Genomic DNA, 22,274 nt, shown 5'->3' with positions numbered 1-22,274 from the left:
GCATTGCTGACAAGTTTTGAAGGAGACAACTTAAAAACTGAAGCATTTCCTCATGGGACATCTGTCTCTGTCAAGAGCATAATTTAGATTTTTATAGGAAGGAGCTTTTTGTTTGTGGGAATTGCAAATGAGATGAATAATACTGATTTGGTGTTTGGGTTCTTCCCTCCCTCCCTCCGTCCCTCCCTCCCTTCCTCCCTTCTTTCCTTCCTTCCTTCCTTCCTCCCTTCTTTCCTTCCTTCCTTCTTTCCTTTCTTTCTTTGTTTCTTTCTTCTTTCCATTGAAGCCCGACTCTGTATTAGCCGGGCTGGAGTGACAGGTCATATAAGATTTATAAACTCCTGCTGAAGGGATGATTATATGAATTAATCCAAGAAGGATTGTTGGCTTTGGGCTTTTTAACTGGGAGTCAATGCTTCCTTAGGAACAAAAATCCATATACTATATACTCAGGCTTGAGTCTGAAGATGGTGGGAACGGAGGAACTCAGGAAAGTTAGCCTAGTGCAGCTGTGAGTTTGGGGCGGATCCCCAGCATCAAGAGAAAGACAACTATCATTGCTGCAACAGAGCTCCCTCCCCTAGCATGCTTAGGGGAGTCACTACAGTGTGTGGGTGCCTAGGAGCTAGCAGATGTTACCCCTCATGCCCATATAGCATCACTACATGACCTTGTGAGGAAGGGGGGAAGCTACGGAGTGTGGGCGTGGGGGTGGGGAGGGTTCGTACTGCAAATTTTGGTTCCATTTCACCTGCAGCCATTCTTTCTTGCCTTGGAATGGCTGCATGGATAAAAAATGTCTCTACAATGTTTGTGGCAAAAGCGACTTCCTTCCCAGGGGCCTTCCACGCGGTCTCTGCACATTCCTACTGCAGAGTTGCCCAGTTCTAGGTTTTCGCTGAGCAGGGTGAACTGGGCAGCACTGCTCCACTGAAGATAAGTCCAGCCTGAGGGGATCCATTGTATTTCAGGTGTTCAAGGGCACTTAATGGAATTTTCTTGTCCGGAACTCAGTAATTTTTTAAAAATTTATTCTCTCTCTCTCTCTCTCTCTCTCTCTCTCTCTCTCTCTCTCTGTGTGTGTGTGTGTGTGTGTGTGTGTGAGAGAGAGAGAGAGAGAGAGAGAGATCTGTGTGTGTGTGACAGAGAGATCTGTGTGTGTGTGTATGAGAGAGAGAGAGAGAGAGAGAGAGAGAGAGAGAGAGAGAGAGATGCATGTGTGAGTGCAGGTGCCTGAGGAGTCAAGAAGGGAGCCTCAGATCCCCTGGAGCTGGAGTTCCAGGTAGTTGTGAGCTTTCTGACATAGGCGAGACCTCCTCACCAATTCTGTGTCTTCTGCAAGAGCAACACATGCTTTTAACTGCTGAGCCATCTTTCTAACCCCTCGAAGATAATTCTTACATGGGAGTTTATCTCCTCCTTTCTCCCTGTTTTGAGAGTTGTGCTTTCTGAATAAGGGACTCTGAGGCTTGGGTGAGTCAGGTACTTGGGAAAGCACTGACCACGTAGCACTCACAGAAGGTCGTAACTATTGCCAGAGCCAGAGAGCTGATGCAGGACCATCCTGAGACTGCCAAGGGATGCGTGTGTAGGGCTGTCTCTCCCAGTAGTGTGGTGAGATTTCATTTGTATTTTAATAAATAAAGCTTGCCTGGAGGTCAGTATAAAACAACCACACTAGTCAGCCATACAGGCCAGGCAGTGGCGGCACACACCTTTAATTCCAGCAGCCACACTAGTTAGCCATAGAGGCCAGGTGGTGGTGGTGCACGCCTTTAATCCCAGCATGAGAGAGAACTATAAGACAGGATGAGGCAGGAATTGCTCTTTTTCAGTCTGAAGACTTCATGGAGGAAAGAGCTCTCTAGTGGCTTTGCTTCTCTGATCTTCAGGTTGAACCCCAATTCCAATATCTGTCTCTAGGTTTTTATTATTCGTGTTACACAGTAACTACAAGAAAACTTCAGAGAGAAATACAGGTTGGAATTCATCTTAATGATTTATTGCCAAAATGTAAAATACATTACTTTCCCAGCATGCACTCAATAAATTTTAATATTGAGGGTTTTGGTATTTTGGGGGCTTTTTGTTTGTTGTTTTTGATGGAGAGGGATTCATATAGAATCTTATACAGCCCCGGGTTGAACTTCCTGTGTAGTTGGGGATTACCTTGAACTCCAGATCTTTCTGCATCTCCCTCTGAAGTGCTGCAATTACAAATGCGTGTCACAGTGCTCAAACTATTGAGATCTTTATTTTATTTTCTCTTTCTCTCTTTCTTTCTTTTTCTTTCTTTTTTTGTACTGTTCTTCCAACCCAGCATATAATATAATGCATAGGAACCGTGAACTCTGACCTCTAGGACACATGGTGAGCCTGTGTGAAACAGAAGCCCTTACGGTTTCTTTTTCTTGTAGGTCCGGGGCTACCCAGAGCCGCAGGTGACATGGCACAGAAATGGGCAAACCATCACCCATGGGGGCCGCTTCCTGCTGGATTATGGAGTACGGGGGACTTTCAGCCTTGTAATTCACCCTGTCCGTGAGGAGGACAACGGAAAGTATACCTGTGAAGCCAGCAATGGCAGCGGTGCCCGCCAGGTGACCGTGGAGCTGACTGTGGAAGGTGAGTCCCAGGGGCAGCTCTGTGATGGGAGATGAGCTGCCAGTTCCTGGGTCTGCTGCTGCCTTCTGCCCTCTCTCACAGATGGGAGGACTTATAGGAGATGCTACACACACCTTGGGGGGCTTTGGACTCATGTCTAGGCTCACGTTCCAGCCTTGCTATGACTTACATCACACCAAGACTAAAGACAGGCTCTTAATGGTGACTTTCCAAAGGGACCCCTGTCCTGGCACTGGCCTATCTCCCACGCTCCTCACCCATCACCTCACTGTGGCCAAGCCTTGCTCTCCTTTGACAAACCTTGGGGATTTCACCTTGTTGCTTGCATAAGCAAGAGCTCCTGCCCTGATCTTTCACCCAGATTGTACTCGTGTTCTTCAGGTCCCTGCTCAAAGCCCTCAACTTGGAAAGAACCCTTCTTAACCCCACCCCCAGCCCCCCGACTCCAACTCTCCTTCCTGTCAACTCCCTCACAGTTTTTCTTTAAGGTTGGTTTGTCACCCTCTAAGCACCCATCACACAGCTCTGAGACTCGGGGTCGTTACCTTCTCTATGACTGTTTTTCTAGTATCCCTGCACAGGTCAGTATCACATGTTTGGGAATGAATGGACAGAATCTATTGTTAGCATCACCACTGGAGAATAGTGCTCACCATAAAAATATATGTAACTCTGCTGGGCGGTGGTGGCACACACCTTTAATCCCACCACTCGGGAGGCAGAGACAGGCAGATCTCTGTGAGCTCAAGGCCAGCCTGGCCTACAACAGCTAGTTCCAGGATATCCAGGGCTGTTACACAGAAAAACCTTATCTCAAACAACAACAAATATATATATTTCTCCCTACGTCTGTGGTCAAAATTATGACTAACTTAAAAGTATCTGGGAGAAGCATCTGGCTATAAATAATATGGGGTTTGTCACCACTGTCTTCCTGGCAGGCTGAAGCTGCTCTCCGGGGTTGAACATTCTATGTCAGGCCATTGGCAGATTCTCAAGGCCTGATGTCTGGAAGGACAAAGGGGTCTGCCAGCCCCCTCAGATGTAAGACCTGCTTCCCTGGATCCTGTCTGGGAGCTGATAAACCACACAGCCAAACGTGCTTTTTCTCTCTTCAGAAGACTGTTCTCCCAACCTCATTTGCAGGAGACGCTGTGTGTAAGCAATTCAGATAAATTGTGAAGGGTGCTTTGGAAGGTTCTAGAAGGGATGATGTGCACCTGGGCCAGTGGCCACTCCTCAACCTCTCTGCCTTATTTCCCCACGCAGTTGCAGGGCGTATGAGTTCCAGAGTGGAGTATGCATAGTTTGGACGTTTTCCTTAAATTCTCTAACTGGGTCATTTTAATGACCTTCAAGTGTCTGAGGCAGGGGCATTCCAGACAGGAAGTGGCTGGTCAGAGTCTCAGAATAAACTTATCAAAAGTCATTTTGGTGCTCTGCTGTCCCCTATACTACTGATCACAAAGTCTAAACTTGGAAATCAAGCCCCTCTCACACCTCCCCCCCCCCCCCGCTGCCACAAAACTTCTCTCCTTCCCTTTGCTGGCTTCCTGTTTGGAGCTGAGTTGAGGCACAGTGCTGAGCTATGAGTCACAGTTCAAAGTCCCGATCCCAGCTTGTGCCAATCTAATGTGTGACTTGAAACCTCTGGACCTCGGCTTCTGCAGAAAACGGATGTGAATTCCAAGCATTGCAGCCTGGGTTAGCCCTTATTTTCTGTTATTCATATTAAGGAAGACTGGAGTATGTTGGGAATGCATGGAAATTATATGAAATCAACATAATCAGTTGTGGTGGCACACACCTTTAGTCTCAGCACTCTGGAGGCAGATACCGGTAGATCTCTGAGTTCAAAGCTGGACTGGTCTATATAAAGCTGAGATAATTTGTGAACCTTCTTGGTTTTTACTATTCAGGAAGTTTAATCTGGTGGCTCACCCCAGCAGAACAAATTTCAGGTCATGATAGGAGGAGAGAGGCAAGGAGGCGGGACAATCATAGTAGAGCAAGGCTAGGTTCACAGTCTGTACTCTTCACCTTCTCTTTGGCTGGGTTTTAACTGGGTAGATTGACCCGGCGTATAAGATATATTATGCTTTTAACTCTAAAGGGATAATGGTCTTGTGGCTGCCACCTCTCTCTGTGAACAGATCTGGGGCATCCCACTTCCATATCAGAAACTTGTTTGAGGCGATGTGTTTTATATATATATATATATATGTCCTATAGGCCTAGAAGAATTTACTCATCGCTTCCTGCCGTGAAAAAAACTGTCAACCCTGCCAGGCTAGTGTCTACCTTCACAAAGTGACTCCAGCAGCCACCACCCTACCCCTGCACCCAACCCCCGCCACCTCTGACCTCCTCTGCAACGTCTGTTCTTCCCTGGACAGAACAGAGACCCTGAATCAAGTTTGACTGACAGGTGGAAACTTTTAACCTTTGGTGGTCATATGGGAGGCAGAACCAAATGCCTTGGTTGAGTTTTAGCTGTACTGATTTCTACCTATGAGCAAATGGACCTTTCTGAGCCGTGTTTCTTTCCCTTTAAGGTGGAGGGCATCACACAGAGTGGTGTATGGATTAGTGTAGACCCTCGCCATTAGGAAATGGTACCCAGTGATTATCCAAGCTGCTCCTAACATCTTTAGAATACTTACAGAGGAAAGCCTGTAAAAAAAAGAAAAAAAAAGAAACCCTCCTTGCCTGACTTCCAGTTTGGCGATTAGAGCCAAGGAGCATTGTACTAGGGAGCTGCGGGCTGCGTTCCTGCCACCCGGCTCCCGGCCGCCTGGCTAGCTTATGCCCCGAAATAACAACACACAAACTGTATTCATATAATACAGTTTGGCCCATTTCTATTAATGTGTGTAGCACCACGAGGTGGTGACTTACCAGGGAGATTCTAGCCTACGTCCATCTTGGGTCGGAGCTTCATTGCATCTGCCTCAGAGAGAAGAGCTATGGCATCTTAGCTCACTTCCTCTTCCTCCCAGCATTCTGTTCTGTTTACTCCACCCAACTAAAGGCTGGCCTATCAAATGGGCCAAGGCAGTTTCTTTATTAGCCAATGACCTTCCTCCATCATTTCCCCTTTTTCTGTTTAAACAAAAAGGAAAGGCTTTCACTTTAACATAGCAAAATTACATATAACAAAACAGTTATAAAGCAAGAATTACAGTTACAATATTTACATCTACTTTATCTTTTATCATAACTAAGGAAAACTATATAACTATCCATATATTCTTTAACTCCATCAAAGACTCCAGAAGAATATAATATTACCTAATTAAACAAGAAATAAGCAACTTCCAAAACTCTAGTAACGACAGAGACATCTCACTGCCTGGACAGTCACCCAAAGTTCTTTTGTACTGCTGGGGCATCCATCTTCGGCCTTTGGGCCCATAGTATCCAAAGACATTTCCATGAAGCAGGAAATTTCAAAGGCAGTTCAGTCACTATCTGCTGTGTCCTGCAGAATGTCTCGCAGACTCTTTCATGAATCAGGAGCCCCGAAAGGCCATCTCACCTTTTAGGCAAGTTCAGCAGTCTTCTCTCTGCGGGTTCTCTGTGTCCAGTTTATGCAACAGTCCAGGCAAGAGCAGTTTCTTGCCCAAATGGCTATCAAACTCCATAAGGAGCCTCTTCAATGCCCATCTTCCTTTTGAAGTAGATTGGTGCTGCCAGGAGCAGATGTGTCTCATTGTCATGAAAAGCCCTAACTTATTAAAACATTAAATGCCATATTCTGCAGTCTTTGAAAGATATTAAGAATGCCTATCTAACTGAAATATATCTCTATATATCTAGAAAATCTAACTAACATGACTACAAATTTGACTATTATAGATGATTGTCCATTAACAACCTATATACATTACATTTTTAAATGAACTACACAATCGCAATACCTTAATATCAGAAATATATATACAGATAACAAAATTGACCTTAAGATCCATACCAATGCAAATTATTCATATCTATATCAGAACATGAGAACAGATGCCTAGGACAGGATTTCACAGTTATCCAGGTGTCTAGAATAGGACCAAACAGTTACCCAGGTGTCTAGGACAGGACCACACAGTTACCCAGGCATCTAGGACAGGATTGCAGTTACCCAGGTGCCTAGGACAGGATTGCACAGTTACCCAGGTGCCTAGGACAGACCACACAATTACCCGGATGTCTAGGACAGGATTGCACAGTTACCCAGGTGCCTAGGACAGGATTGCAGTTACCCAGGTGCCTAGGACAGGATTGCAGTTACCCAGGTGCCTAGGACAGACCACACAATTACCCAGGTGTCTAGGACAGGACCACACAGTTACCCAGGTGCCTAGGACAGGACCACACAGTTACCCAGGTGTCTAGGACAGGACCACACAGTTACCCAGGTGCCTAGGACAGGACCACACAGTTACCCAGGTGTCTAGGACAGGACCACAGTTACCCAGGTGTCTAGGACAGGACCACACAATTACCCAGGTGTCTAGGACAGGACCACAGTTACCCAGGTGTCTAGGACAGGACCACACAGTTACCCAGGTGCCTAGGACAGGATTGCACAGTTACCCAGGTGCCTAGGACAGGATTGCAGTTACCCAGGTGCCTAGGACAGGACCACAGTTACCCAGGTGTCTAGGACAGGACCACACAATTACCCAGGTGTCTAGGACAGGACCACAGTTACCCAGGTGTCTAGGACAGGACCACACAGTTACCCAGGTGCCTAGGACAGGATTGCACAGTTACCCAGGTGCCTAGGACAGACCACACAATTACCTGGATGTCTAGGACAGGATTGCACAGTTACCCAGGTGCCTAGGACAGGATTGCACAGTTACCCAGGTGCCTAGGACAGACCACACAGTTACCCAGGTGTCTAGGACAGGATTGCACAGTTATCCAGGTGCCTAGAACAGGACCACAGTTACTTGGGTGTCTAGGACAGGACCACAGTTACCCAGGTGCCTAGGACAGGACCACAGTTACCCAGGTGTCTAGGACAGGACCACACAGTTACCCAGGTGTCTAGGACAGGACCACACAGTTACTCAGGTGTCTAGGACAGGGTCACACAGTTACTTGAGTGTCTAGGACAGGACCACAGTTACCCGGGTGCCTAGTTCAAGACCACACAGTTATCCAGGTGTCTAGGACAGGATTGCACAGTTATCCAGGTGCCTAGAACAGGACCACAGTTACCCAGGTGTCTAGGACAGACCACACAGTTACCCAGGTGTCTAGGACAGGACCACACAGTTACCCAGGTGCCTAGGACAGTTATTTAGCTCAGTATACCCAAAATGCTATTATTTCGGAGTACACTCGGCATAAACATGAGTATCCTCTACATATGATGAAGGCTTCTGAAATTTGAGGACCCAGAGAGTCTCTTTGATAGCGGGTTGCCTCTCAGGCTTTATGCTTAGTACCCAGTCTGGTTAAATTGCAGGCCCAGAAGAGATACAGATTTGTCAGTGTTACAGGATGGGTTAGTGCAAATGTACACACACAGGCCTCTCTGGGGAGTCTCGTCACATACCCATGTTGAAAATTCGGCCACCACCAGGTGTCACCCTTTTGCTGCCCACAGACCTCACTAGGAGGATTTCAACTCACATAGTCAGCCATAGTGATGCATACCTGTTCAAAGCCAGCCTGTGGGACACTAAGGATTGTTGTTATTATTATTGTTATTATTTTCAAGGCTAGCCTGGGCTACTATCAAGATTCTATCCCCAAAACATAAATCATCTGTGGTGCTTCAGGAAATATTAGCGGGCCTGGAGCAGCCTGCTCTGTCTTCTTCCAGCCTGGCCTCCTGGCTATCCCCTCCCTCTTCCCCTCATCCCTGACCCCTAGCGGTACTGAGACTGCTGTCTTGCTCTCTGCATATAAATGAAACTGCTGACCTGTGGATCACAGCTCCTGACCATGAGAGAGGAAGAGAGGGCCTTTCTGAAGACCACCCAGAATGTCAGGCAGAAGGGGGAATGGCCATGTGTCACAGAAGTTCAGAGGGTGGCCCTGGTGAGCTTTGGCCCAGCTCCTGGGACACCGCACTCTTGGGTGGTTTTGAGTGTATGGTGACTGCTCCTCTTTTTGAGCTTCTGTCCATTTCAAGGAACTGCCAGACCACTTTTCACCTCACATTGGAGTGGCTCATGACACTGGATATTTTACATGACAGAGTTTAAATAATATTATATTGTTCCTGTAAAATGTCTGCTGTGTTTTCTCCCCACCTCCCTAACTTTCCCTCCCTTCTGAAAGGTCTATTTATATATTTCTCAATTATACCCTTTATAAACACAGTCTAATCTATCAGACTCCCCAGTGCAATTTCATTTTTTAGGGGTTTGTGCCCTATTTTTTTTTAATCCAGGCAGAATCCTGAGATGCTCCTGAACTTGTGTCCTTCCCTCTCTCATCACAGCGCACACTGCGGATGCGGTACAGTGAGGGCGTTGCTTTCTGCCTTGGTGATCTGTTTCCTAGGAGGTTAGCTGTGTCTTGAGACCGTCTTGTCAGACACCGCACTGGATACACAGAAGAATCCAGCGACAATGCGCTTATTCTCACCCTCTTCTTGAGGATGGACTCCTAACTCTCCTTCACACTGGTTTCTCTCCCTGATTCATTTCATCTTCCTTGGTCATTCTTTCTTCTTCCCTCCAGAATACACCCTCCACTCCACTCCTGTGGTGGCCCTACTTTGATCTTGCCGTAGGACTTCCATTTTTTTTAAGTTCTATTTTATTTTTAATTTGAGTGCAGTGCTCACAGAAGCGAGAGGAGCACCCGTATCAGATTCCCTAGAGCTGGAGTTAGAGACTCTGAGGCACCAGGCGTGGGTGCTGGGAAGCTTCCAGAGCAGAATGTGTGATCTTAGCATCCAGGTATCTCCTCCATCCCAGCGCTTCCTTTATTCTCCCCATCACTTGGTCCTCCACATCTTTCCCTTTCTCTAACCTTGGCCTTCAATGGATCCAGGTTTTTCCCAGTTGCTCATAGACCTATTTTCTCTTTTATCGTTATATTTTGTTGAAAATTCATACTTTGTACTGGGGCATAAGGAGCAAGAGAACTCCCCTCAAGACACTGACTCTCTTAATAATGCATGGTTGTATTAAACGGAAATTTTATTAGCGTGGTTACAGGATGCCTTCCAGGTAGTCCAGCAATGACTATCTCATGCTGAAAAGGAAAGGCCAAGAATCCAAGAGTTGTTCAGTCTCAACCTGGTGCTGGAGTCCCTGCTGGATTTCAAAGGACTGCTGGGGCTGCTGGTCTTCTGTCTCTGGTGGAATCCCCAAGAAGTCGGTTCTCATTCAGGCAAAGAATGCTGCAGCAACAGAACAGATGAACTTTCCTGGGAGAGCAGGGGCAAGCAGGCAAAAACAAAGTTTCCTTCTTCCATGTGCTCTTATCTGGGCTGCCACTAGAAGACAGCCCAGATTTAGGGTGTACTTCCTGTTTCAATAATCTAATTAAGGAAGCCCCTCGCAGGGAAGGATTCCCCAGCAGTTTCGTTTTGGTTGATTCAAGCTGTAGTAGATTAGTTGTCACAATTTCCTTCTTTTTTCAAGTGTTTTATTAGTTTTTGGTAGACCATCATCTTTCAAGACCCTCTCCCACCCCTACCCCAAAATGAGTTGCTGATTGCTGCAATGAATTGCTCTAGGCATCTGCTTAAAATACCCTTCCCACAACCTTCCTCAAGACCCAGCAATACCACTTTTGTGTATATAACCAAAGGATGCTCAATGGTACCACAAGGACATGTGCTCAGCTATGTCCATAGCAGCATTGTTTGTCATAGCCAAAACCTGGAAACAACATAAATGACCCTTGACCGAAGAATGGATCAGGAAAATGTGGTATATTTACACAATGGAGTACTACACAGCAGAAAAAAATAATGACATCTTGAAATTTTCACGCAAAAGGATGGAACTAGAAAACATCATTTTGAGTGAGATAACCCAGACCCAGAAAGACAAATATCATATGTACTCACTCATAAGTGGTTTTTAAATATAAAGCAAAGAAAATCAGTCTACAAATCACAATCCCAGAGAACCTAGACAACAATGAGGACCCTAAGAGAGACATACATAGATCTAATCTATATGGGAAATAGAAAAAGGCAAGATCTCCTGAGTAAATTGGCATCATGGGGACCATAGGAGAGGGTTGAAGGGGAGGGGAGGGGAGAGGAAGGAAGGGGAGCAAAGAAATATGTAAGCTCAATAAAATCAATTAAAAAAATAACTAAGGAAAAAATACCCTTCCCATGTGCTGTCTTTGCCAGTGGATGGTCCCCAACTTGACACCTGTGCAGGGGTTGGTCATAAAATGGATAAAACCACATCACACCAAAAGAGTAGTGCCTCAGATTGGGTAGACGTCTTTGATGGCTTTCTGGTGGGGTGGTTACTTTAGCTCTTAATGACTTGGGTGTGCAAGAGAATGCCTGCCCTGTTATTTAGAATGTCACAGTAGGAAACTCTAGAGAAAGAGGATTCTAAGATGGGGTCTTGGCCTCTCAATGATGACTCTAAAAGAAATGTTAGTTTCTAGCGGCCAAGTATCTACACTCTCAGAGCAACTGTGGACAAGAGTTAGGAAATCACTTGCTAGAACTGGAGAGACGGCTCAGTGGTTGAGAGCACTGGCCACCATTCCAGAGGACCAGGGATTGATTTCCGGGTTCACAACTGTCTACAACTCCAATTCCAGAGGTGAAGGGGTTCAGACACTCTCTTCTGGCCCGCTAGGACACTGCACACACAGGCATGCATTCAGGCCAAAACACCCATACACATAAAATAATAATAATTTAACATTTTTGTTTAAAGAAATCACTTGCAGAAACTAGCTATTTAGCTAATCCCCTTTCCAGTACAAAACTCCACGCAGCTCCTCCTTGAACTCATTCATCCATAAACACCAGGAAACAGTTTTTCTCCTAAGAGGTGTGTATTTTATTCCAATGCCTTGAGGAAGAGTTGTTCAGGATTCTCATTTCCTGGATCCTCAAACATGATGCTGAAATGTCTGGCTCCGTAGGTGAACTTTGGCCTCCATGGAGGCATGTGCCCACTACTGACAACCTGTGGGGTGTATGTTCCAGCAAGAGTGGACTGCAACAAAGAAGACTGGAATGACAGTTGGGTAGGGAAAAACTCAGTTTATACCACAGCAGGAATCCCCGGCAGAGGTATTTAATTTTATAGTTAAGACATTCATGGGACCATGGAGATTGTTAATACCAACAGGTTACAATCCATATCTTCTGAGAAAGTAGGGCAACCAGGCAACCTCAGTCATTCCCAAATACTCCCTATCCTTACACCAGGTGTCACCAGGTCCTGCTATGTCACCTCCTACATAGTTTGTTATTTTCATTCTCAGCACCACCATCCGGGTCCTGTTTGCCATCATGGCCACATACCTAAAATTCCCAGTGGCCTCCTTTTTCTCTTGTCCTCGACTTTAGTGTTCACACCACTATTTAAAATATCTATAAAATGCACAATGGATTTTATCGTCCTCTCTCTCTAATCCTTCAGTGATTGGCTGTCAGCAAGGCCTTCCCTGTGGATGTGGTTTGGCTCTCATTAAAGTCTCCAGCCCATAAACTTTCCAGTTCTCTCAAGGTGCCCGGAGCTCTCATGGAGAGCCCTGACCAGGCTGCTTCCTTTGGGAGCCAGTGAGGTCCTCTCCCAAGCAGTCGGGCTTCCAGAGAAAGGCCGAATGTCAAAGAGAACTGAAGAGACCTTCTTGCTGCAGAAATATCCAACACTTCATCACCCTCTAGTTTCACTCGGCCCTGCTCACCTTCTCTTAATGATCAAGCGTGATCAGTCAGTTCATCAAATGCCAGCCACTTCTCCAGTACTAAAGCCACTGGCTCCAGTTGGAACAGCACCACACCCCCTAGGGGAAAGGGCATGGCATTCACGAAGTCCCTTTCTCTTCCCAGTGGTCAGGGAAGTTTGTGGGCATTTAGTGGGAAAGTTCTAGGAATACAGTATGTGTTTCTTAGAAAGGACCTCTCCCCTCTTCCTTACAATCTTTCTAGAACAATACTTCAGAAACATTTAAGCCAGGGGTTCTGTGGCCCTTAATAGCACCCAGGATTTCTTAAGTTGAGAAAACTACCCAAATAATTTAAGAAATGACCAGTCTGTAAAGAGAGGTCTCAAATTTATAGCCTAAAAATTATTGCAATATTTATTTTGTGCACATTTTTTACTGAGTGAAATATAGCAATGTATACATGTCTATACAAGCATTGTACTGACATGTGCTTACATGCATCACATGTAAACCAGAGGAGACCTGAGACTCGGCAGAACTGGAACCCAGTAGTATTAAATCAAGGAGACAGGTGACATACTTATGTCTCCTTAGATTTTCTGTCTTCTCACCTGTCTTTAAGTTGGCGGTATTGCAACGGATTTGTGCTTTGAAAGGGAGCATAGGGACATTAGTTTGAAGTCACAGATGCAGCATTTGTCACTTTTCCTTTCTTCACGTCCCTCTTTGAGGGTGTGCTGCAAGGCATGGTGGGAGTTTAAGACATAGATAAGGCTTCCACAGTAACCTTTTACGACCTGATTCTGTGGCACAAAATAGAATTGTTTCGACATCATGCTTGAGGTCTTTTTTCTCTTTTCTCTATATAGTCATCGTTCATCCTTAACTTACCTTGCTATGTTACCTCTTAAGCCTTTATTATTATTATTACTATTATTATTATTGCTGTTATTGTTTTCAGAACAGAGTTTCTCTGTCCTGGAACTCGCTCTGTAGACCAGGCTGGCCTTGAACTCGCAGAGATCTGTCTGCCTCTGCCTCTTGAGTGCTGTGATTAAAGACTTGCCTCATCGCCTCATCGCTTCGCTGCCTGACTCTTTTAAGGCTAATATATATATATATATATATATATATATATATATATATATATGGCTGCTCTTTTAGTCTAAAGAAATTTTATTCTCATATCCACCTCACTCCTCCTTTTCCTGTACTGGTTGATGGTATGAGTTTTGCTCATTCATTTCTAAAATCCAAGCATATTTTACAAGTTCCGCAAACATCCGATGACCTCATTATCCTCCAACCTGTTCCAGCAGAACAATTACATACTGTGACACAGAGGATTATGGTCTACTTTCTGTGTCACCTTGCTTTAATTAAGGCTTTACATGAGTTTCTGAAACCATATACATGGCCAATTAGCCGTGAACTTCAATTAAGGGTGGCCCAGGCATGACTAAAGGCATGTTATGAAAGTGGGATTTGTTCTAATAGAGTGGAGAAGCACTATTTTAAGCCTTCCGTAAGAAACACTTTGAAGATGGCTAAGTAGGTTGGCTATTTCTGGTTCACCTGGAACAGGCGGGGTTTGTGCCTGTTGCCCTGACTTGATTATTAATCATGTCTCTTGTTTGGTGGACGTCCTGTTTGAGTGACAGATGGTGTTGCCACACCCTTGGGAGCTTTCCTCCTTCTTATCCTCTTGACCACGCTCTTCGCTTTTGGATCAAGGTGTTCTGTATCCGTCCAGTGAAAAGCACCAGGTTTGCTCTTAGCCCCTCCTCTGTTGAACTTTTCGCTCCTAGGGCCTACCAGCATTCCTGTGATCTGGAAAACTCTGAGATGAGTGTTAAAATCCTCAGTGTCTTGGTCGCTCCCTCACAGACCGGTCCAGTCCTCACCATTTCTCTTCGTTTGCTCTCCGTTTCTGGCACTCTACCTTAATCTCCTTTCAGCTTGCTTTTCCATCATGGTCTTAGTCTTCCGCCAGCCTTTCATGCTTTTGGGAAATGGGCTTTGCCTTAGCCGACTGACTATTTACAATTTGACTCTCCCCCACTCCCATAGTTATCTTAGTCTAAATTCTCTCTGTTGTGCTGTAAGCTCTCTGGTACTGATGAGCATTCCTCAGATCCACTTTTGGGTGACCGATGGGTGCATTGCCCTTGAAAAACACTGTAAATCACACTTGCTTTGACAGAGAGACACCTGTAAACATTGCTATTCTATGGGAAAATACCAGATTTTTTTTTCTTTTTTAAGGAATTAGAGCCTTCGGATTAAGATGCTTAGCTCCTAAGATTTTTTTAAAAGTTCTCAATCAATTTCTTTTATTGTAGTATAAAAACATGCAATATTTATGCTTTTTACCATTTTACCAAAGTGTGCCCTGAGGTGATCGTCAGTACACTCCCATCTTGCACACTGCCCTGAGGTGATCGTCAGTACACTCCCATCTTGCACACTGCCCTGAGGTGATCGTCAGTACACTCCCATCTTGCACACTGTGCTCTGAGGTGATCGTCAGTACACTCCCATCTTGCACACTGTGCCCTGAGGTGATCATCAGTACACTCCCATCTTGCACACTGCCCTGAGGTGATCGTCAGTACACTCCCATCTTGCACACTGCCCTGAGGTGATTGTCAGTACACTCCCATCTTGCACACTGCCCTGAGGTGATCGTTAGTACACTCCCATCTTGCACACTGTGCTCTGAGGTGATCGTCAGTACACTCCCATCTTGCACACTGCCCTGAGGTGATCGTCAGTACACTCCCATCTTGCACACTGCCCTGAGGTGATCGTCAGTACACTCCCATCTTGCACACTGAGGTGAGGTCATCGTCAGTACACTCCCATCTTGCACACTGCCCTGAGGTGATCGTCAGTACACTCCCATCATGCACACTGTGCCCTGAGGTGATCATCAGTACACTCCCATCTTGCACACTGTGCCCTGAGGTGATCATCAGTACACTCCCATCTTGCACACTGTGCCCTGAGGTGATCGTCAGTACACTCCCATCTTGCACACTGCCCTGAGGTGATCATCAGTACACTCCCATCTTGCACACTGTGCCCTGAGGTGATCATCAGTACACTCCCATCTTGCACACTGCCCTGAGGTGATCATCAGTACACTCCCATCTTGCACACTGTGCCCTGAGGTGATCGTCAGTACACTCCCATCTTGCACACTGTGCCCTGAGGTGATCGTCAGTACACTCCCATCTTTCACAGCTACTACCACTGCCTAGCTCTTGAACTTTATCATTATCACAAATGGAAATCCATACTTGCTAATTTCTCTCCTCCTTGTGGCCCTGATCCCTGCCGACCACTTTCTTTTCCCTGTGGATTTGCCTGTTTCTTAGAAATGAAGGTGTAAAATATGGGCCCTTTGTGAGAAGCTTCCTTCACTTCACATTTTTCAAGGCTCAATTCATGCTCTAGTGGGTCAGTACTTCATACCTTTTTATGCCTGAGGAATGTTTCGTTGCACGAATAAACTACGTTTTGTTTGTCCCTATCCAGGTCAAATGGGTAGCACTGATAAGATCAGTAGCGCTGATAAGTGCGGTAAATGATATGTGGTGGGAATCTCAGCAGCCTGGCAGGTGGATGCTGTTGTACGGGGCATGTAGAAGATGCTCTAACACCCTGTGTGGATGCCAGAGTTCATTTTCTCTTTCTCTTTTTCTGGGGAGGGAGTGACTACATTGTGTTTCTCTTTTGTAACTATATATATTCATCAATCTTAAAAAAATAGAGCTATTATTACTGAAAACAGAATATAGCTAAAGTTATTGAGCACCCCGCCACCCCCGAACAACTGCCGTTAATAACGCTTATGTTTGAACTTCTTCCAACAGCATGGATGGGGCCCAGCATCTTAACTGTACATGTCAGTTGGGTCCTTTCAAATCTCGCCTCTGCTTTGATCAGCTTAAAGTTTCTTTTACTCTTGACTGGAGGATGTGATGACAGACTCCTCTTGCTCTATGGTCATACTGAGCGAAAATGCATCCACAGCGTTCACTGATGCATGGCGTCACAGCTCGCACGTGATGCAAGTGTTAGTGGTTGATCCCATCTCACTGATGCGCTGCTGAAATCTCAAGACAGGACTGTCTGGGGAAATGGTCGCTGTGACCTTTAGCCTTTACCCTTGGGTTCATTCCTGGGCAACCATGTAAATGAAATAGGCGAGAGAGTATGAAGAAATCCACCATTTTCCAATAACCGCCCTATATGTTCCCCATTGCAAACACTTGCGCCTATGAGAATGACTGAGCCTTCCATGTAGGGCGTAAGGAGGCTTTTATACGTGTTCACAGCTTGTGGTGGAAAGAGAATAACTTCCAGCATGATGGCTGTCTCAAAACCGTGCAGTTCCCCTCCTCCTCCTCCTAACTCAAAAACAACACTATTGTGCAATCGTTACTGCATACTTATTTCCTGGCCACATTATTTATTACGTCCCCAGCTGCAGCAGCTAAGGGCACCCCACCTTGTCTCTCTTGGTTTGCTGTTTAACTATTTGCTGCCTGGTACGTCAGCAGCTCACCCAGGCTCAGTGGCACTGGCTGTATTAACTTCTCCCCTAGAACTGGGGGTGCCCAGGATAATCATGCCTTGCCAAGGACTGGCAGAGCTGTGAGGGGGAGTAGTGCTGATTGAGGGAGGTGTGGCTCCATGGTGGCTCGGCACTGCTCCATTTCTGCTTGTTGCTATTTGCTCAGCCCTTTGTGGAAGAGTGGAGTCTTCATCAGACCCAGCAAGGATAGATATGGTAAGAGATGTCCACGGGCATCTCCTTCCCTTACTTAAACTGGACTATGCTGGAATGCTGCTGGATCTCTGCAGATAACTCTGACAGCAGAGAGTCCATAGCAATACATCACAGCTCAACAAAGAGGTAAGTATTCCAGAATTTGGGAGAGCAGATGAATTCCTGAACTACTCTGGGGTCTGACTTTACACACGTGGCTTCTGTGATTTCATTTTTCTTACCCACTGAAAACATACAGGAAGAGGGCTGGGGAAATGGCACAGCAGGTAAGAGCAATGACTGTTCTTACAGAGGACCCAGGTTCAGTTCCCAGCACCTACATGGTGGCTCACAACCATCTGTAACCCCAGTTCCACCCTCATCTGGCTTCCACAGGCACTAGGTATGTGCCTAACGTGAGCATGTGTGCAAACAGTAAATTCTCATACATACAAAATAACAACAAATAAATTTTAAAAAATTTAAAAGATGGAAGTATAACCAAATTTATTTAGTTATCACAAGGGATCCATGTTCCAGTGTGTGTGAAGTGCTAGCCTGATGTCCCCAGTGAGTCAGCTCGTGCTCTTCCAGGTTCACTGCTACCATCTTTGTCCCAGCTTCACCCGTTGTTGAATCCGCATGACTCCTCGCCAACACTGGATGCAACCTGGCCCTGACTCCTTAGCCTTCTCTCTGTTTGTTATTTGCAGGGAATTTTATGAAGAGGCCTGGTCAGCCTGTTGTTTCCAAAACCTCAGGGTAAGTTCTGAAATGTTCAAGCCAGAGTAAGGGTTGGGTTGGTTTTTCCTGCTGACTTGGCTGACATAGGTCTAGTGCAGGAGTCTTGTGTATCCTAGAGGGACATTGGATATCATTCTGACCCAGCAGCCTCTGAACCTTTGGCCCAGCTGCTGAATACTAAGGAAGTGCAAGATTGTGTCTGTGGCTTTCAGAGGATTCTAACAATCGAGATAGTAATGCATACGAAATTCAGATGAGTAAACTCAGAAGAAGCATTAATAGTAGCTGCCGTCACAGACAAGTCCCAGGTCTCAGTGGCTCACCCAACCTTTTTGCACAACAAAGGGACGTTCAGTGCCGATGTTCTTGAACAAACTAGAGCTCTCATGTTCTCTTCAAGGAGCTTCTTCTGTTGTGCAGCTCCATCTCCTGGAGCTTCTGCACCTAGACAGAATGCTGGGCCCAAGCAGAGGAACCTCAGTAGAACTCAGGATTGAGGGAGACTAGTAAATGCCACATGGCTTCATTTCCATGTGGTGGAGGTGATATATTCTAGTGCCACCGATTACCCGAGGAGACAAGAGGACATATTTGAGGCACAGAGTTGGGAAAACAAGCCTTGAATGATTTCTGGCCACTATTTTAACAACTTAGGAAGGAGGGGAAGAATCGAATTGCTACCCTAAGTCTGGATTTTCTGCTGATTTCTTTCTGGGGACAGATTTTCATCCCCAGCAGGAGAGACCCGTCCTAGCATCTGGGGCGAGTGCCCACCAAAGTTTGCCACAAAGTTGGGCCGAGCTGTGGTCAAAGAAGGGCAGATGGGACGATTCTCCTGCAAGGTCACTGGCCGGCCTCCACCACAGGTCACCTGGCTCAAGGTAACGTTTTGTCTGCCCACACTCTGACCCTGGCCAAGAAGTCAGAGATCTTAAAACCCTGGGACTAGTAGGGATCTGGCTTTCTGGTTGGTTCTTTTTGGTTCAGGCCCAGGCGTCTCCCCAAAGCTCTCAGTAGGTGTGATAGGGACACTTCTATTCCCTTGCTCCCCTGCTATCACCAAACAGCGTAAAGCCGTTGTGTAAAGACAGACCAGGCATCTCAAGAGAGAGAATCTGAATTGGGGTGGTGGTTTTCAGGCAACAGTTCTATGGTTCATGATGCTAGACAAGTCCCCTAACTCTTGGAACCCGGTCTCCTTATCTCTGATGTCGGAATAATGCCTCGAGGAGCTAGTGGAACTAGCTAACTTCCATGTGGAAGTGCTTTACCAACGATTCAGAACTGGGCCACGTGAACGAGAGGCAGAGGAGCTAGCGGTGCCAGGCGCTGAGAAAGATGGGGATAGAACAGGACATTAAAAGATGTCAGGAGCAGGTGGGGTCAAGACCAGAGAGAGAGTAGACTTTTTTCAGAGAAGGAAATCTTGAGTGAAATGAGCTACAGGACTCCTTTTACCTCCATCTTGGTCCTTCCGAACTCATCCTCACAAAGAAAGGGCAGCGAAGACAAGCTGAAGGGGGATTATATAGAAAGCCTTCTCATATCCCCTCCTTCAGAGAAACGCAGGTCTTTTGAGGCTGTTTCCACACCTTGGCTCCAAGCCCGAGTGCTCAAGTAGGTGTTGGCTTAGTCGTCTTTTCTGTTGCTGTGTTAAACACTGTGACCAAAGCAGGGTGAAGATTTTATTTGACTTCGGCTTCCACATCACCAGAAGAAGTCAGAGCAGGAACCTGAGGACAGGAGCCGAGGCATAAGTCATGGCAGAGCGCTGATAACTGCCTTGCTCTTTCTAGCTTGTTTAGTTTGGTGTTTCATACACACCAGGACCACCTACCCCGGGACAGCCTGACCCATGCATGGTGGGTGGGGCCCTTCCAACCAATCATCAATCAAGCCCTGGTGTCCACCCCGTGGGAAGGGTGGAAGGCAGGATAACTGGGTCAAAAAAAGAGCAGGCTCCTGTAACCAAGTTCCCTTCTTGCTACTTATAGGGAAATGTCCCATTGCAGCCAAGTGCCCGCCTATCTATGTCAGAGAAGAATGGTATGCAGATCCTGGAAATCCATGAGGTCACTCAGGATGACCTGGGCACATACACGTGCATGGCGGTGAATGGGTCAGGGAAAGCCTCCATGTCAGCCGAGCTCTCCATCCCAGGTATCGGGTGGGTGGCTGATGCAGAGGGACCCTCCTAGAGGAAGCTCTTCCTTATCTCTCTTGTGGATATTCGTGTGACACACTTAGACAACTGTGCATCTTTAGAGGAAAAGGGATGGGCTAGCAGCACAGACCATGCCCAGAGAAAGATGTTCTGAGCTTTCTATCTCCTTCATCTGTGTCCCGAACTCAGCCCTGCTCCTGTGTCTTCTGTCCTTTTCCTAACTCAGGTAGCTTTTCATATCTCTGACTGTTGGGGAAGGAGGTGCTGCCGATGCTCTGCCGTCATTCCTGCCTGAGCTCTAACCGGTCCATGTGTCCCTCAAATCAGATGTGTGTAAACACTGGCAACGTGACCGCTCCATGGCATGGCTGAGGGGGTTTTTGTTATGGCAGTTGGACACTTAAAAGAAATCCCACACTAGCTCAGAATCAAGAAATTGATAGTCATTTATTAAGAGGTAAACTCACAAATCAGAATCCTCCACTTGACCGGTTGAATAGGGCTATCCAAAAGAGCAGCCAGCAGGAACAGAGCGAGGGGAACGAGCGAGAAGGGGCGCACACCTGCATGTTCAGCTTTCCCGTAAATAGTATAAGAGGCCACGCTCCAGTAGGTGGGTAAATACAAGCTGTAATACTTCCTACAGCAGGCTTTCATTGTAGATATGAGGGAGAATACGGCCCGAGGCATCTGGAAAAGTCTAGAGTGGAGAGAGAAAGTAGTAAGCTGAGCATGAGCAGCAGATGAAACCAGGCCATGAGATGGGGAAAGTGAGAGAGGAAGAGAAGACAGAAGGAGCAAAGGAGACCAAGAGAGAGGACCAAGAGGGTGCATGGTCAAAACGGCAGGGTTGTATAGGAATGAGAAGCTGGGAGAAGGGAAGCTCATGAGCTCCAGAGATTTAGGATAGGGCCAGGATGTGTAGGGCGGAGCTGAGAGGTGCTGAGTGAGCCTGGGGGCCAGTATGCACTTTGGTGTGCTAGTAGGCACCTGGGCCATTTATCCTGAGTTTCTTAGACCTGAAAAGATCGTCCCTTAACGTAACTTTTTCTACCCAGGATCCTCCTCACCAGACTGGACTTGTCAGCAATAGCTTCCCTCCTCGCTTTCATCCTCAGTGCATGTCAGTTCTTCCGTGTCAGCCTCTCTGAATAGCCCGCTTATGGTTCTCTTGCCTTTCCCAAGGTCAGCCTGAGGAAAGCTGAGCATGTGCGTGGGGAGGAGTCTGGCAAACCCCAGTGCTCACAGATCTCACTGGTTACTGAAATCAGAAGGGGAAGTGACCTCATCACCTTCTTCCTCCCTTCTTCCCCACTTTTGCCTATGAGTTTTCCCTTTTTATCTCCTTCCTTTCCTGAGAAACTATGCCTTCTTACTCTGTCTATCATTCTATCTGTCTATCTATGTATCTATCTACCTAACTATCTATCATCTACTTAACATCTCTTTATTTTGATTTAAATGTTTCTGCAGTCCACAGAAACTTGTGTATATAAACATATTTAACTGAAACAGGTTTCACAGAACCACCCTGACACATTCTGTGTATCACGTACACTGGTATTTCTGTTCCACCAGATACAGTTAAAACAAGAAACCCCAGTCCTGATGCAAGGATGTAACTTGGCCACTCCCTATGAGTCAGGACCTGGGGCAGACCTCTGCAGCAAGGTCCAGCCACCCATCCTTGATTTTCAATACCCTTGCATTTCAAAACTTCTCCCTCTTAATATACTTGATGACAAAAGTATACACTGCTGGGGTTTGTTTGAAAGTATTAAAAAACAAACAAACAGAATAAGACAAAAGGAGACTGACAGGGCTGGTAAGATGCTCTTTCCTTACCATGCTGGTGACGTTCAGGCCTTGTAATGTCCACCTTTCTACTGGGATATGTTTTGGAATTTTCCATGATAAAACTTAAAAAGCATGAGATAAACTTAGTAAAAAAAAGAGTATATTTATACTTCCTAGAAGAATAACATGTCACTTCCTTTGTATGTTTCTAAAGCATCTATCTGCCCAAAATGGACTTTTGTTTTGAAGGCTGAAGGTAACCGTGAAAGCATTGGTTTGGCACCTTCATTGGAGGGTTTGTTCCTTGGTTTGCCTTGTTGATTA

General features: G+C 46.1%; 1 protein-coding gene across 1 annotated transcript in view; it reads left to right on the top strand.

Moving 5' to 3' along the window:
* Positions 1–22,274, top strand: part of Mylk (myosin light chain kinase) — a 256,640-nt gene that overhangs the window by 111,914 nt on the left and 122,452 nt on the right. Inside the window, exons 3-6 of the mRNA XM_075965312.1 lie at positions 2,418–2,625; positions 17,959–18,007; positions 18,711–18,870; positions 19,984–20,149. Of these exons, the coding sequence (XP_075821427.1) occupies positions 2,418–2,625; positions 17,959–18,007; positions 18,711–18,870; positions 19,984–20,149 (583 nt within the window). The remainder of the gene's footprint in view (positions 1–2,417; positions 2,626–17,958; positions 18,008–18,710; positions 18,871–19,983; positions 20,150–22,274) is intronic.

This window comes from Microtus pennsylvanicus, chromosome 1 (genome assembly GCF_037038515.1).
Source record: "Microtus pennsylvanicus isolate mMicPen1 chromosome 1, mMicPen1.hap1, whole genome shotgun sequence".
In the NCBI taxonomy this organism is placed as follows: domain Eukaryota; kingdom Metazoa; phylum Chordata; class Mammalia; order Rodentia; family Cricetidae; genus Microtus; species Microtus pennsylvanicus.
The sequence above is the reverse complement of the archived record's forward strand: the minus strand, read 5'-3'. Positions and strand labels throughout refer to the sequence as shown.